At 26.1% G+C, this 17380-nt stretch overlaps 1 protein-coding gene across 1 annotated transcript in view; it reads left to right on the top strand.

Moving 5' to 3' along the window:
* LOC135930988 (ATP-dependent RNA helicase DDX42-like) overlaps positions 1–17380 on the top strand; it is a 33174-nt gene that overhangs the window by 1905 nt on the left and 13889 nt on the right. The window contains exons 4-10 of the mRNA XM_065467822.1: positions 7669–7721; positions 8412–8565; positions 11672–11812; positions 13229–13348; positions 13699–13806; positions 15369–15626; positions 16868–16967. Of these exons, the coding sequence (XP_065323894.1) occupies positions 7669–7721; positions 8412–8565; positions 11672–11812; positions 13229–13348; positions 13699–13806; positions 15369–15626; positions 16868–16967 (934 nt within the window). The remainder of the gene's footprint in view (positions 1–7668; positions 7722–8411; positions 8566–11671; positions 11813–13228; positions 13349–13698; positions 13807–15368; positions 15627–16867; positions 16968–17380) is intronic.

Here is a 17380-nt window from a genome sequence, read left to right as displayed (position 1 = left end):
AAAATTTAGGGTTCAGAGTTTAAAATTTTTTTTAGAAAATATTCTATTTTTTTTTTATTTTATAAAACTATATTAAAATTAAATATAAAATAACATATAATTATTTAAAACATAATATAAATTTTTTATTTTCAATATAAAGACATTTTTGGTGAAAATTATATTGCATGGAATTCTTTTTATTATATTTTAGAGTACTCCATTTTATGTAAAATTTTTAAAATCCAGCATATTTTGTATTTTTTTAATAATAGATAATAATATATGTTTTAGGAATATATATTTTTGTTCTTTATATTAAAAGTTAGACCAAAGAAAAGAACATAATCACAAGATAAAATAGCTTTATTAATTGTAAGTTGCAATGCTCTGTCAAAGTTAGGAATTAAAAATCACTTAATTTTGGAAGATATCATGACAAACATATTCTAATTATAATAATATATTTTATGGTAAGGTCTAAATATAGTAATATAAATATATAAAAAACTGATGTTTCTGTTATCTTCTTAACTTTATAACCTTAACCACAAATTCGGAACCCACCTGAACCTGGTTCAGAAATATTTCACTGAAACAGAACCGAAATTGAACCCTTTTTTAGAAGGAGGGTTCACACCCTAGTTACCATTACTTAAAAATGAAACACATTATTCATTACCTTTTGAAAGAAATAACAAATGGCTTTCCTTTTCCTCAAAAAAGTAATATAATTAGTAATGACTATCTTACAGTACTAATTTATCCACAAATACTTCTTGGAAATAGATTTTTATAATATACTATACCAATAATAAATTTTTTTAAAACATAAATCAAAATTAATTATTTTCTAAATTCAAATATAATAATTATGTAAATAATATTATTGTATTAAATTGCATCTGCCATAATAGGTATCCTGTCTTTACAGAGAATCTTTTATAGAGAATGCAAATATAGAGAAACTTTTATAGAGAAAACAATAGTAGAGAATGACCTTTATAAAGAATATCGTTTATAGAGAATGATTTTATAGAGAATTTATTGTATATAGTATAAAGAGAAAACAATTATAGAGAATGTCGTTTATAGAGAATCTCATTTATAGAGAATGATTAGAAAATCTCGTTTATAGAGAGAGAAACTTTTAAAGAGAAAACAATTATAGAGAATGTCGTTTATAGAGAAAACAATTATAGAGAATGTCGTTTATAGAGAATGTCGTTTATAGAGAATGTCGTTTATAGAGAATGTCGTTTATAGAGAATGTGGTTTATAGAGAATGTCGTTTATAGAGAATGTCGTTTATAGAGAATGTCGTTTATAGAGAATGTCGTTTATAGAGAATGTGGTTTATAGAGAATGTCGTTTATAGAGAATGTCGTTTATAGAGAATGTCGTTTATAGAGAATGTCGTTTATAGAGAATGTCGTTTATAGAGAATGTCGTTTATAGAGAATGTCGTTTATAGAGAATGTCGTTTATAGAGAATGTCGTTTATAGAGAATGTCGTTTATAGAGAATCTCATTTATAGAGAATGATTTTATATAGAATGTCGTTTATAGAGAATGATTTTATAGAGAATATTATACAGAGAATTGTTTTACAGAGAATTATTTTATAGAGAATATTTTACAGAGAATTGTTTTAGAGAGAATTATTTTATAGAGAAGGATTTTATAGAGAATAATTTTATATTGAAGAATTTTATAGAGAATGATTTTATAGAAAATGAATTAAGTATTATTTTAGAAATAAATTTTCTCAAAAAAACAAGCCAGATGCCGTCATATAAATTCTCGGAACCCTTGAATAAAAAAAGGGAAAAAATAATCTTAAAAAAAATTATTCACCTTCCTGATTTGTATTGCTTATGAATAATTATGATAATATTTTTGAGTTTCCTGTTGTTATTTTTTTTAAAAACGCTGATAAATTAGAAGTAGTATTGCTAAAATTATGAAAATGTTTCCTTCTTTATCAGTTTCTATTAGTGCTTTGCTTTAACTAGTAGAATAGCTATTAAAAAAAAACTATTAGCAACAAAGCAGCCTTACGCCAATTGTTTTAGAAAATTTTGTCAATATTTAGTTGCTTTGTGCATTATTTTAATCTGCTTGGCCGGCCCCGATTTTTTTAAAATATATTATATATTTTTAATTTGCCTAGATAATAATGGTGATTTAAAATATATGGCCCTGCCTGAGTTTTTTAAAAAAAAGCTTTTTTTGACCAGGCCGGTGTATTTAAAAAAATAAAATTCTAGGCTCGGCTCCGGTATATTTAAAAAAATTAAAATACGGCCCGGGTTTAAGGTCGGGCCTGTAGGTCTCTGATTTATAGTGCGCTTTTATAATTTCCCTAATAAATCTGATTTTACCAATTCCGAAGAGAATCTACCCTGGGAATTTCATACGATTGCACTAAAATTTTTTTGTATTTAATAATTTTATTTTGTTGTATTATTAGCATTTAAAATCATTAATTGAATGCGTTTTATTAAATTTTAAATCTTATTTTGCCGAAAATGCATTATAATATGTGTAGAATACCCACCCTATAAATTTCAGAAGATCTTATATTGAACTTCTGAAGAAATTTTAATTTACATTAATCTGAAATTTATAAGTAGTGTTAGTAGCCTAAAAATCAGCTAAACATAATTTGATTAAACCGAAAAATCGCCTAAAACTAATTAGACAAAATGTAGGGACTGGGAGCTAGGCTAATCGCCCGTCAGCGTTATGCAACACTAAGCCTAGCCTTTATTAAAATTATTTTATATATTTATTGTGTAACGATATATGACGGGCGATTAACCGAGCTCCTTAGCCGATGCCTAATTTTTGAATAATTAGTTTTCGCCTATTTTTATGTTAAGCCTAATTTTAGCCGATTTTTTAACCTAAAAACTTTGCTAACCGTTTTGGAATTGCCTAAAATTAACCGATTGCGCAACATTAAGGGTTGGTATTCTACACTTATTCAGGTGCATTTCTGGCAAAATCAGATTTTTAAATTTAATAAAACGCACTCAATTAATGATTTTAAATGCAAATAATAACAAAAAATAAAACAATACCCATCAAACTATCGCCTTACCAAAATTAAGTTTAGTTAAAAGATCATTAGAGTACTGTCTATAATATTCACAGGGTAGGCAAGGAAGACCAGGGGGTGGTTGGTTCAATTTCTGTCAAAATCGTCATAGGTCCGAAAATAATTGTATCTGAATTTACAAAATACAAAATGATAGTTCAAACCCTTACCTAAAATTTATACATTGACAAAATTTAAAATAATATACTTTTTTCTCTAAATTGAATTTAGTAAAATAAAAATTTCTTATTACAAGCCTAAACTCCTTAGCAGTGTAGAGATGAATCAAAAAGTTTAAAATGTTTTTTTATAGGTTTTTTGCACTTGTTAAACATTCCGAAGATCAGACTTTTAATATGTATAAGAAATTTTTTATTTACATATAGGGATTATATTTATTGATACCAATTTGTTTATATGGTTGGTTCACAGACAAACTTGTATTTCATCATATGATTATAAGAAGCTTTGTATCATGATATACACTGATTTCCATCTCATTGTAATGTCTTTCTTTAGAAAATATCGAAGCTTGATATTTGCAGCAGATTGCACAATATTTTACTAACTCTTTTACACTTAGAAGATATTTCAAATACCTAATTATCAAAAGATTTTGCATCATATATTATAATACTACACCCTTCTTCCCCCACTCCACTCATTTCCTATACCACATCAAAACTAGAACAACGGAATTCCAAATACAAACTACCCATTTTAATTTCAATGCCAATCTTGAGTTATAACCCCTTCCCCTGTGGTAAAAGGTCCTGTTTAACATTGTTTGAATGGTTAACCGTCTTTTTATTATTGGTAGTCGGTCTATATGGTTATAAGCAAGTATAATAATCATTAATATTTAAATTTCTTCTTTTCAATGGGGCTAATTATTTATTCAAACTTTTCTGTTGAGAAGGGGGGGGGGTGTTTCTTAATAAAAAATTTTCATGATTAAAGCAATATTTTTATTTTCCAGCATAACATAAGGATTTTCATTATCTACGCTTCCTGCGACAGATATCTTACTTATATATTTTTTATAGGGCCTAGCTTTCTACTATAAAAAGTGGAATCATAAATGATAAGTTCGCTTCAGCTTGTTTAATTAATTTTAATATCCGTCAATGCTTGCCTTTAAAACTTTTATTTTAAATCTTTCTAAACCTCTTTTAGTCTTGAAGAATACACATTAAAAAAATATGAAGGCATAGAAAATGTAAAAAAGAGATATTTTCCACCTTCCGATTTTTTAGGTATCTACTCCTTGAAGTACAACTCACAAAGTAAATATTTTATTCCATTAAATTTTCTCATCTTCAGCGATGATAGTAACATCCAATCACTATTATCGCCACTCTAATAAAATTTATGACATTCATCAGATTAATAAAATATAGCAACTGAACTGAAATGGAAATATACTATAATTTGTGTTAAAAATAGCTAAGTTATTTTTAATAATATATGAGGCATGTTCAATTCATTCAATTTTAGCTCTACTTATATTTATTATATTTCTATATCCATTTTTATACAATTTTGTCTTTGATCACATAATTAGAAAAAAGACTCGTCAGGAAGCAAGAACTTAGCAAGAATCAATTAAGGAAATCAATGATCTATTTTTTCCCCAATTCCTGAGTCACAATAGTGGCAATTTCATCATCAGAGATTACACGAATTAAGTACTGAGATGGATAGCAATTCAATTCGACAATCTACCTATGATGCTGAATATTGTTTCATGTCTTGTTGTGATAAGTTTTGACCTTGTCTTTTTGATTAAACAATAAGAGAACTTTATACAAATTTATTATCAAAAAATGCTTATCAAGTCCATACTAAATCCCTCACTAATTAAATGCTTTGTCAAAGAATAATATAAATCCGAGGTTTAAATATCTGTTTGGCTCAATGTTTTAAATAAAACTTTTTTCTTAGTGCCTTGCAAATTTTATTTATTTCGGCCAAACCTCCATCCAAAATCTTTATTTTTAGGAGTCTAGCCATAATTTTTAATTTTAGGCCTGAACCTGTCCTGTCCCAAATTTAATTGAAAAATATAACTAAACGCATATTTAAACAATCAATTAATATAAAAATTTAATTCCTTCACCCTAATCTTTAGAGAAATCTATTTTATTGCTTAGAATCTTAATATTTTTTGAGTCAAAAAAATAAAAGCCTTAACCCTATTTTTTAAAAAAATAGACCCAAGCCCGACTTTAACTTAATTTCCAGGTTCAACTAAGTCTGTCTAAAGGCCGATAAATATAAAATTGTAGTTTTCATCAAACTCCATTCCCGATATCGCAACTGATGTAATTCATTTAAGATAATGCATTCGCGACAATGAATTAGCGATAATACATTTGCTATAATGCATTCGCGCTAATACATTCGCGATAATGCATTCGCTATAATATTTTCGCTGTATTATACTCGCTATAATGCATTCGCGGTAATGCGTTCCCTATAATACATTCGCTTATAGAGAATGGTTTTATAGAGAATGTCGATTATATAGAATGATTTTAAAGAGAATTATTTTATAGAGAAGGTCCTTAATAGAGAATGACTTCAAAGAGAATGTTGTTTATAGAGAATGATTTTAAAGAGAATTACTTTTATAGAAAATTATTTTGTAGAAAATTACATTGTAGAGAATTATTTTGTAGGGAATTATTTTCTAGATCTTGATTTTATAGAGAGATATTATATATGGGACAATTTATATAGAAACCTTCAATTGACGGTTTTAATTTTTTAGGTAGGACAAAATTATGGTGCTTCTATTAAATCAAAAATATTGGTTGTGGAACCCCAAATAGAGATCGGCACTTTTCGACACTCAATATATTAAAGCCATCGCATACATCTAAATATGTATTATTAGAGATTAATGAATTCTTAGTTATCTATATTAAAAAGATTTATGAATAAAATTTGTGTAATAAAATAGAAAGAAAATTATATTTAGAAACGTGTTCTTAAAACGCAGAACGAACGGGAATGTGACATATTTTTTACCCAAACAACTGGTTAAAACCTTTTCTTAATTAAAATTAGAATCAAGATTCTCGTCCGTCATATTATATCCATAAGGGTAAAGTTAAGAACCCTTCTATAGGCTAATTTAGGTAGCTGACATATAAATGCAATATATAAAAATTTAAAAAATGGTTGGTTCAGTTTAGATTCACTTTGATAACGGTTAATACATATTTAACAAATCGTTTCAGGTTTGGTTTAGCTGAGTTAATAATCAAGCTAAACCTTGATATGAACTAAAAAGATTTTACAAAAAAACCATTGTTGAAACAAATAAAGTCATAGAAAAAATACAACGAATAAACTGAATTGTATTATTAAAATGTTAATTTTGATATATTTTTCAAATCCCGCATAAATTTTTTGAACTCTATAATTGTCCCATATATAATATTTCTCTATAAAATCAAGATCTAGAAAATAATTCCCTACAAAATAATTCTCTACAATGTAATTTTCTACAAAATAATTCTCTATAAAAGTAATTCTCTTTAAAATCATTCTATATAATCGACATTCTCTATAAAACCATTCTCTATAAAATCATTCTCTATAAATTAATTCTATATAAAACATTCTCTATAAAACATTCTCTATAAAACATTCTCTATAAAACATTCTCTATAAAACATTCTCTATAAAACATTCTCTATAAAACAATTCTCTATAAATGCATTCTCTATAATTGTTTTCTCTATAAATGTTTCTCTATAAAATACATTCTCTATAATGGTTTCTTTATAAAGACGTGGAACCGCCATAATAGAGCATAAAATTGAAGGAGTTTGAAAACATTCAATTTATTATTTTTGTTTTATTTTTAATTAAGCAATTGCATTGTATTTTTATTTTATTATTTATTTTGGATTTTGAAACATTGTCTACTGTGCCATGATATCAAAAAATTTGTTTACTTTCACTTTCAGTAAGAACATTTCCCATGTTAAAAAATGATATTAAGATTTTGATTTTTTTTTATTTAACTTAGAATACAAATTAATATTTAGATAGATTGATATCAAAAAATTTGTTTACTTTCACTTTCAGTAAGAACATTTCCCATGTTAAAAAATGATATTAAGATTTTGATTTTTTTTTATTTAACTTAGAATACAAATTAATATTTAGATAGATATTATGTATTATACATTTATAATTATAATTCAATTTATGATAATAAAATTAAAAGTATTTGTATTTACTGAAATCATAATAAATACAAGACGCTTTATATTCTTTAGTATTTAAAATACAAATACTAAATATTCTATAGATTATTCAAAAAAATACAAAAAAGTATTTGTATATTTAGTATTATAAATACAAAGATTCATGATGCTACTTTCCCAATTTCATAATTATTCATAAATTTTAAGATAAGATATTATAACTATATTTTTATGACAAGATAATATTTCTAAAAAACAATGGTAATTTTTATTAGAAATTATTTTATTCTTTATTAATTTTTATTTCTGTTTGTATGATTTATATATTATATAATCTATTTTTAATGTTATTTATTTATACAGAAACAAGCTGTTAAAGATTTAAAAGAAATACAACCCAGTAAAAGAAAAGACAAGTGCCTGATTTTTTTTGTTGACATTTTTTATTTTATCAATTTAAGAAATTTAAATTTTTTTATTTGACCAGTTTGCACTATCTGTTATTACCCCATCCATCATAATTGTTTTAAAATTATATTAGCTTGAAATTCAAAATAATATATCAAAATTTTAATGCCCTGGCTTTTAAAATTTTACGAAAAATCAAAGATTTGTGAGGCCCTGCCTGATTTTTTATTTATAAATTTCACCGCCTGACCCAAAATTTTTTTATGTTCGAATTGCTTGGCTCTTTAAATTTGTTTATATTTAATACAAGCAAGATTAAATCGTCATTAAAATCTTTCTCAAGTTTTTTTTTGTTAATTGCCAATTATATATTTTGTAATTGAGACAACTCGTAAAAAAAGACTGATATTATTTATTAATGGTTTATTTTGTTAAGTATAGATGTTGGATTCTGAGATAAAATATAACTCCCCATATTTATATTTTCGAATCAGACGGTTAATTAATATTATTTTATACGCTAAACGTTTAGGTTTAAGTTAATAATTAATTAATATTTGAAAAAGTTCACTTTTTGATTTTTTATATAAAATTTAAGCTTTTGAGTATTGAGTTATATAAGTATTAGATTTATTTATATCGTTATAACATTATATTAAGATCTATGTTTAATCTCTATGACATAAAAACATGTTTAGAGGTCTTCGAGAAGACATTGAAAATGAGGATGAACAAGAATCGTTTTTTAGATATATGGAAGAAAATCCAATGGCCGGTGTTGCTTACATAGAAGATGATTTCCAATTAGAATATGATGCTAATGGAAATCCAATTGTACCCGAACGTTTAAAGGTTTTCTTTTATGAATTGATTCTTTTAAAAATCGTTTTCTATTTGCATAAAAATTAATTCGCCAATATTTGCCTTCAATACCAGAACATCATAATTTTAATGATCTCCCAATAAAGGGATTAAATTATTCAAGGATTTTACATTTCTTAACTCACGTAATTTTATATAATTAATAAATTTTATTTCAAAACGTGCCTTGTTTTGGCTTGTTAATACTTTTTTTATCAAGCCCAGCCCGTTGTAGTTTTTTTACCTGGCCTAACCCATTTCAATTTTTTTTTAAATTTGCCCGGCCATTTTTTAAACTAAAAGTCGGACCTGGCAAACCATTAAAGTTTTACGAAAAGTCCACTCCAGTCTGTTCTATTTTTTTATACAAATTTTCCGGCCATCACCTTTTTAATATATATATTTTTTTTCCTCTAATATCTCTCCTATATGTCTATCTATTTCTACAAAAACGGCTTTATATTAAATTTTGTTTGTATCTGTATGTGCATTTGGAATTATATCTTCATAAATAAATTGTTTAATGCGAATTTACTATATTATTTTCAGATTTAGTATTTTTGTTAGACAGCACTTAAAATGCAAAAAAATAAGCATATTATAATTTATTTTCAAATAGTATTATAATCAAAATATTTGCTGAAATTTAAAAAAATATATCAAAATTTTGCTGGCCTATTAAAATTTTACAAAAAGAGACCCTGCTATTTTATAAATTGTCCGACCCAGACCGAAATTTTTTTCCATATATTGCCCAGCCTGTAACCCATTATAAATTTTTTCTGGCTTGATATGATTTTTTTAAAAAAAATTTCAACCAGCAGAAGCAGATCTCTAATAAATCGACCAGAGATTCAGCCGAACATCTCATAAATGAATGAAACTTGGCATGTTAGTTATTTATGTTGTAAATGTTAATATAATATAAATTTTAGAGCGCCAGCTCAACCAGATCCAAAGATATACGACTTCTAAGTCGAAAATCGCGTATTGCATGATTTCATTAAATCTTGTTTTTTTAAAAAAATACTTAAGATAGAGTTACAAATTATATATCATTTTATAGCCCTTTTAAATTTTTACATTGGAAAATATCGAAAAAAAAAATTCCAAGTGTTTTTGTATTTCCGGTAAATAAATTAACATTGTTAGGAAGGGTTTTTTTTGGGTGCTGATATTCTAAAAATGTTTAATACCTTTATATTAAACTATTTAATAAAAAAATTCGATAGCCATTTTTGTTTTTTTAATTTTATTTAAATTTTGATTATTTTTATATTAAAAATATGTATTATATTGGTATTAAAATTTAAAAAATCTTTTGAAGATAATCAATATGATGTCATGTGACAATAAGCAAGGAAGCAGTTCCTACAGATATGGTTATTAGGACGCTATATTTTAAAATTTTATATACAAACAATTGTAAAAAATACCTCTTGTTTTAATCTTATGCCATTTTGCGCTTATTAATAGAATTTCCTGAGGCGATAATTTGTAGGTACGTCGATCTACATTATTTGATTAATGGGCAACCATATCTTTTCCTCAATTGTGGGGTAAAAGAAGGATGGTGATGGTTCATGGAAATATATAAAGAAAATATATCTCCCCAGTAATTTCATTCTTTTTTAGTACTATGGCTTTCTACCAAAAATCGTCATAAACATATGTTACGAATCCTTTAATATCGGCAAAAGACAAATTAGCGGCATATGAGATATTGTTAATTTGAAAGTCCTCTGCATATTAATATATTTTTGATTTAAGTTAACATAAACTCAAAGGAAATACAACATGTAATTCCAGAGTTCCTGAAATGGGGCGAGCTAAATTGAATCTTTTTCGTAGTTTAATCTCTTCTGGTTATATATGTAAAATTTACTGATGGCATGTTTTGTTTTGCAAACTGATATAAATTAACTGGTGTTAAAATGTGTCCAGAACTGGTGCGCTGAAGACTTGAACGTGCTGCTAATCTTTTTAATGTTCCGCCAAGGCCGTCACATGGACTTTTTCCATGGGATATAGCTGAAAAATACCATTCAACTGCTGCACCAAAATCTGATTCATGATAACACATATTTATAAATTTATTTCTGTTTTTATATTGTGCAGCTGTTCCGTCATAGCATAAATATATTTTACTTGGCTTTACTGAATAGATTGATCAAAAAAAATAACGATAGTAGATCCACAAAAGTGAAAGGATATATCTACAAATTATGGCCTCAGATATTTCTATTAATAAACGCAAAATAAAATTGGATAAAAATAAGAGATATGTTTTTATAATAGTTTGAATATAAAATTTTACAATATGTTTATTTTACAATATAGCGTCCTAATAATAATTAACTGTATGTACTGCCTGCTTATATATCTCCCCAGAACATCATATTGGTTATACTCAATTGATTTTTTAATTTTAATTCCAATACAATTTATATTTTTATTAAAAATATTAATCATCTATATTATCTTTTTTTATTTGTATAAATAATAAAAATTCAAATAAAATTAAAAAACAAAAATGGCTATCGAGATTTTTTATTAAATAGTTTAGAATAAAGGTAATAAACATTTCTATAAAATAATAACATCTCCCAAAAAGTCCGTTCCTAACAATGTTAATTTTTAATTCTTACCGGAAATAAGAAAACATTTAGAATATTTAATTTTTTTTGATATTTTCCAATGTAAAATGTTAAGGGCTATAAAATGATATATAATTTGTAACTCTATCTTAAGTATTTTTAAGAAAAACAAGATTTAATGAAATGACGCATTTCGCAATTTCGACTTTTGTATATCTTTGGGTCTGGCTGAGCTAGCACTCTAAAATTTTGAATTTACTATACAAAATAGAAAACTACCAGGCCAAGTTTCGTTCATTTTAAAGATGGCCGTCCGAAAATCTCGTTTTTTTGGTCGATTTGACGACTCATCGTTTTTGCAAAAATATTTTGATAAATAAAAGAAAAAGTTTATAAAATATATGATGGTTGATATTTAAATATTTATTATTGAATAAAAAATATAATATGCTGCAAAAAAAATGACAAAACAAAACATTTAAAAAATTATCTTTAATCAGATAATAGACCCGCTACCACCTATCGACCATTCCTTTATAAAGTATAAAGCCTTTAACAAAGATTTTTACGAAGAAGCACCCGATATTGCACAATTAAATGATGACCAAGTTAAGGAACTAAAGCAAAAATTGGGCATTCAAGTAAAAAACATTCATTAAATATACTATTGGCTTTGAAATCAAGTGCTCCCACGAATTAATTTTAAAAAATCAATAAGGTAGGCGAAGGATAATTGAGAGGTTAAAATAATATGAATAGTAGGTTTATTTGAGCTTTGTAGATTGGAATTCTTAAAAGTTAGCAAATATTTCCAAATTTTTTTTACGGAGATATTCTGCATAAGATGAAAAGTTTATAGGGAACATGCCATTCAATAATTTAATTTTTTTTTATTTTCCTAATGTAAGATGGAATAGTTAGCTTATAGAAAGTAGATCTCTGCATGGGCCGGCTGTCGGCTACATCAGAGCCCACTAGAAATTGGATTTTGACCAACCAAGCCTTTACTTAAACCTCGTTGGGCAAAAATTTTAATTTTTAGGCCAGACTTGCAATTTTTTAGCGCTAATTCAGGCCTGATAAGAAATGAAATGTTCTTGAGTATAAGATAATAATAAACCAAATTATAATCGTTACTGGATAAATTTTTTGTGGACAAATAAAATGTTCTTAAGATAGATCGTCCCCGGACAATATGTCCTTATTTAATTTATTATAAGAAATTTGAGTTCTCATTTTAAATACAATATTCAGAAATGTACTGATAGTGTTACCACTTTTTTGATTATGGTATCGGGTCGATAGCGCAGATATCTGGCAATAAAAATTACTGAAAAAATATACATAATCTTTACCATATTTTATTAATTCATCAATTTTTTTAAAAATATATAATAATGTGCTAACATTTTAATTCCACGGCTAAAATTATTCTATAAAATGTTCACTAATATAAAGAAGTAATTAAATCATTTTAAAAAAATATCAATTTGAAAAAACTAATTTTCCGATAAATTGTAAAATACTTGATATATTTTGAATGATAATTTATTTTTAGTTCTCGAAAAATTATTTAACTAAACTAACCTTTATAGGGTTTAATAATAGGGTATCATTAAAGAATAAAATATATGAGATGATACCAACCAATGCCATGATTATCAGTGTATCTTTGACTATATTAAATAGACTATATATCATGCATAAAATAACTAACTTAAATTATATGTTAACCCGCTTATCAATTTTTAATTCGTATATCTTTAAATTCTAATAATTTTAATATATTTTTATACCTCCTTATTAAAATACACATATTGTTACTGACGAAATTTGAAATATTTTCCAGTATATTTTTAATAAGATAACAGATATTAATTAGGTCCTTTCCAACTACCCGAGAAATCCGATGGGCTAGATTTATTTCCACCATTTTATATTTTTATCTTACATCTATTCTAGGTACTAGTTATTTGTTTTTCTCAATTCAATAAAATAATATATGGGAATTTAATCCGGGGACATTTTGTCCTATTATAAAAATGGATTTTTAATAGGTTACCGGGGTTCTTCCCCCAAAGCCTGTATGTAGCTTCGCCCATTTTCGATTCGATCAAAGCATCATGTCTTTATTGAGGAAACACGAATTTACCCAACCTACACCTATTCAAGCTCAGGTGATATTTTATTTAATAACCTGCACCCTTTAAATTCTTTTAGGGGTTACAAATTTAAAATATTAAAAGTTTATAAACGAGAGCATAGATAGTAAGGATGCTTATTTTAAATATAGTCGAAGCACCTCTACATGGTAAAACCTCCATCTTACCTTTTTAGGTCGGGTAGCCCTGCCTAAATCAATTATTTTAGAAATGTTTTATCTAAACATTACTCCCTTTGTTTACCAAAAAGTTTATTTCATTTGAATGATCACCTTGTAGAGGTTTTATTTTTATATATTATTTCTTTAACCTCACGTTTATTTCATATAAACAAATTATTTATAAAAATAAATTTTAATAAAAAGGGAATTCCAATAATTTTAAGTGGAAGAGATTTGATTGGGATAGCTAAAACTGGTTCCGGAAAAACTTTGGCCTATATTTTACCGATGATTATTCATATTTTGGATCAGGTATATTCAAAATAAAATCTATTCATTCGTTAAAAACAAAATATAAACTTTAAATGAATTCGAGCAATTTAAAATCTCTTTGATTTTTTTAAAATTTTGTTTTTATATAAACATATTTTTTACAATTCTCAAAATTTTTTTAAATATTAAAAAAATATATAAACTCTAATATCTTTGCCTCTTTAAACAAAATATTATAAAACGCATGAATAAAATTTTATAGAAATTTGGACCATGCCAACTGAATATTTGAAGCAAAAATTTGGAAACGCTATTAAGCTTCTTATTTAAATTCAATAATATCGTTTTTAATTTTATAAACCTTAATTTATTTTTCTCCTATAACTTTGATTTAAGTTATTTGATTTATTCTACTAAAAAAAATTAGGAAGTCCTTGTAAAACTATTTAAAAAAAGTTTTTATTTATTTTAATTTAAAATTAATCTTCTAGTCCAATATAAATTATAGATGGGATTTTCCTGCTAAGCGTATGTTATAATATTACGCGCTGAAGCAAGTTGAGATGAAAACTTAGATAATGTGTTGATATGTAAGTCTGTAAATCAGAGACTTGCAGGCCCATAGTAGACCTTGGTATAATAAAATTTGGACCAGACTTGAAAGTAAAAAAAAGTAATTATAAACTCGTGTTGGGGAAATCGATTTTTATGACAACTTTTGAACTGGGCCGATTAAAATAAATTTAAAAAAAACATTAACAATTATTTAAAATAACATAATTTTAAAAATTAAGGTCGGGCATAAAACGAATAACTTCGACTGGGGCAAAAATGGTTTTAACCCTTCAATACTCCGGTGAAAAAAATGACGTTAGTACTCGGGTGGGGTTTAATAGACCCCAATTTCAAATGTATATATCTCCAGTAATATTCATTATTTTCATTTGATATTTGGATATGAAATAGATCTAACCTTAAGCTTGATAAAATATTTATATATTTTTATTTCTTAAGCCTAGATTAAAGATGATGAGGATTATAAATTGTGCCAAAATTTTTTAAAAAAAGCTTACTTTTTTTAAATTTCAAATATAAAATTAAAAAAATAACTTATCCATCATATAATCATGATAATTCATAATATTGATCTTTATTCTTCATTGTAAAAAAAATTACACTAATACATTCAAATATAAAAAAAATATAGAACATACAAATTTACTCTGGTGGGGTCTCACAAACCCCAACCAGTCACAAAATGCTTATATCTTAAAAACTACTAAACCGAAATATATGAAATTTGGAATATAGATTCTAAGATATATTTGATGAAGCTACCGAAGAATCCAGATCATAGTATTTAACCGTTTTTATGTAATATCATTTCTAGCATGCCTGGGGTTTCATATACCCCACCAGAGTATTGATGGGTTAAAACATATGCCAGGTTTGATAATAATAAAATTAAATTCGGGCCAAGTTGTATAAATTTGACCTCTGCAGGTCTTAGCTGTAAATAGATAATTATGAAAATAAGTGTATAATTATATAAATTATCAAACAAGGAAAATATGTAACTCGAAATATATAACAATAACTAGGAAGGTCTGAAGGCAGGTCAAGGTCCCATCGCTTTAATTCTCGTACCAACTAGGGAATTATGCATACAAGTGTACCAAGAATGCAAAAAATTTACCCCCTATTTGGCCTCTCGTCATAGTACTGTTAAAAATAGTATCGTTATCGATGAAAATGAAATTGTTGATGATTTTAAAATTATTTGTGCCTATGGGGGAGGTAATATGTGGGAACAACAGAAGGCTTTGGAAATTGGTTGCGACATCTTGGTGGCCACTCCGGTAATTTATAACTAAAATTTATTTGTTTTATCCACTTTGGATTTATCTTAAGAATTTAATATATTTAAATTTATTATTTCTTATCTTCATAAGTCAGGATTGTTAAGCTATACTTAACTTAGTTTAAATCTTTCTGTATATTGGATATGAGTTTGGCAATATCAAACAAAAAAAATGCATGAATGTATCGTATTTTAGAGTATTTAATACTAAATTTTGCATCATTGGGTTGGTTTAAACGAATATAATAAATGAGAATGGTAATTTAAAATAAATATTATTATATTATAAAACAGTGATAACAAATGAAATTAGGGATGTACCGATATTTCACCCATTTTAAAATATCGGTTATCGGCCAATATTATAAAATTTTCCAATCCGATCCGATATAAAAGGCGTCTTTAACAAAAATAAAATTTTAAAAAAAAGTTATATCTAAAATCATTTATTTTTATAAATAAAATCGAAATCCATTTTTATGTATATTTTTTTAATAATTATAATTAATTAATAAACTTTCTGCCATATTGTTATTTTTTTTGCGCATTCTGTTAATAAAAGTGTGCGATAATCTCTTCAGAATTTGTTTTTAGTGAAGCTGGTGATATTGACAGTTACCATCGCCGCAGGCTGACCTTTGATAAATTGGAAATATTGGTATTTTTAAAAAGAAATCTTCAATAATATTTTAAATATTTATTTCAAATTTCATAATATAATTGTTTATCACTTATGTATATAGATTAATGTTATTACTTATTATATAAAAGTGATTTAACAATGAAAATATTTTATATACTTTTAAAATTGCAATTGAATATAAACTAAAACTGATCTTATAATATATTTAAATGACATAAGTTATGGTATATATATTATAGATGTTATACTAATAAAAAGTATATTAAAAATTAAAACCATTGGTATCTTTACTACAAAATTAGATATGATACTGGATCGGTAATCGGCCGATATCAATTTAATATCGGATTGGATCGGCCTCCAAAAAGTGGTATCGGTACACCCCTAAATGAAATCATTATATATTTTTATATATAAACAGTTTGAAGAATTCTTTTTACACATGACAGTAGTCTTATTTGAGTCTATGAAAAAGTAATTTTTTTGAAGAAAGAAAAAGTTGGCTGTAAATATGTTTTATTAGATTGTTTTAAAATGGAGCAAAAATATAATAGGTTGAATTGCTTTAAAATTATATTGTGGTTTTTGGTTAAAAGGGTCGATTAATTGATTTGATCAAAAAAAGGGCTATGAGCTTGGAGAAGGTCACCTATTTAGTATTAGACGAAGCCGATAGAATGTTTGATCTAGGATTTGGTAAACAAAAATAATAATTTTCTAATCATAGTATTTAATATAGATAAAAAAAAATAACGGTGATCCAGAGTTCTGGACCCGAATTCGGGTTTCGGGAATTTTAAACTCTATTTCGCGGAAATATGATAAAGGAACTTAATCGAAACCCGATTTTCTAAAAGTGGTCGAACCCCCGAGTTCATATTACCCCGGGTTTGATAGGTTGCCCATATATCGGTCTGTGGTCTCAAAATGCCCTACCCCAAACAATTTTAAATTTCTGAACCCGTATATGCCCTAACTTCTTTAAATACCAAGTCAGCTAGAAAAAAAGAAGGAAGAGAGAGAGAGAGAGAAAGTTCCTTCAATTAAATTACATGAGTTATGATCCCTGATAATGTCTAAAGATTTAGATACCTTTTATAACAATTATT

Source organism: Gordionus sp. m RMFG-2023, chromosome 1 (genome assembly GCF_954871325.1).
Source record: "Gordionus sp. m RMFG-2023 chromosome 1, tfGorSpeb1-WG-v2, whole genome shotgun sequence".
NCBI classification, from domain to species: domain Eukaryota; kingdom Metazoa; phylum Nematomorpha; class Gordioida; order Chordodea; family Parachordodidae; genus Gordionus; species Gordionus sp. m RMFG-2023.
Note: the sequence above shows the minus strand (reverse complement) of the source record. Positions and strands in the feature narration are given on the sequence as shown.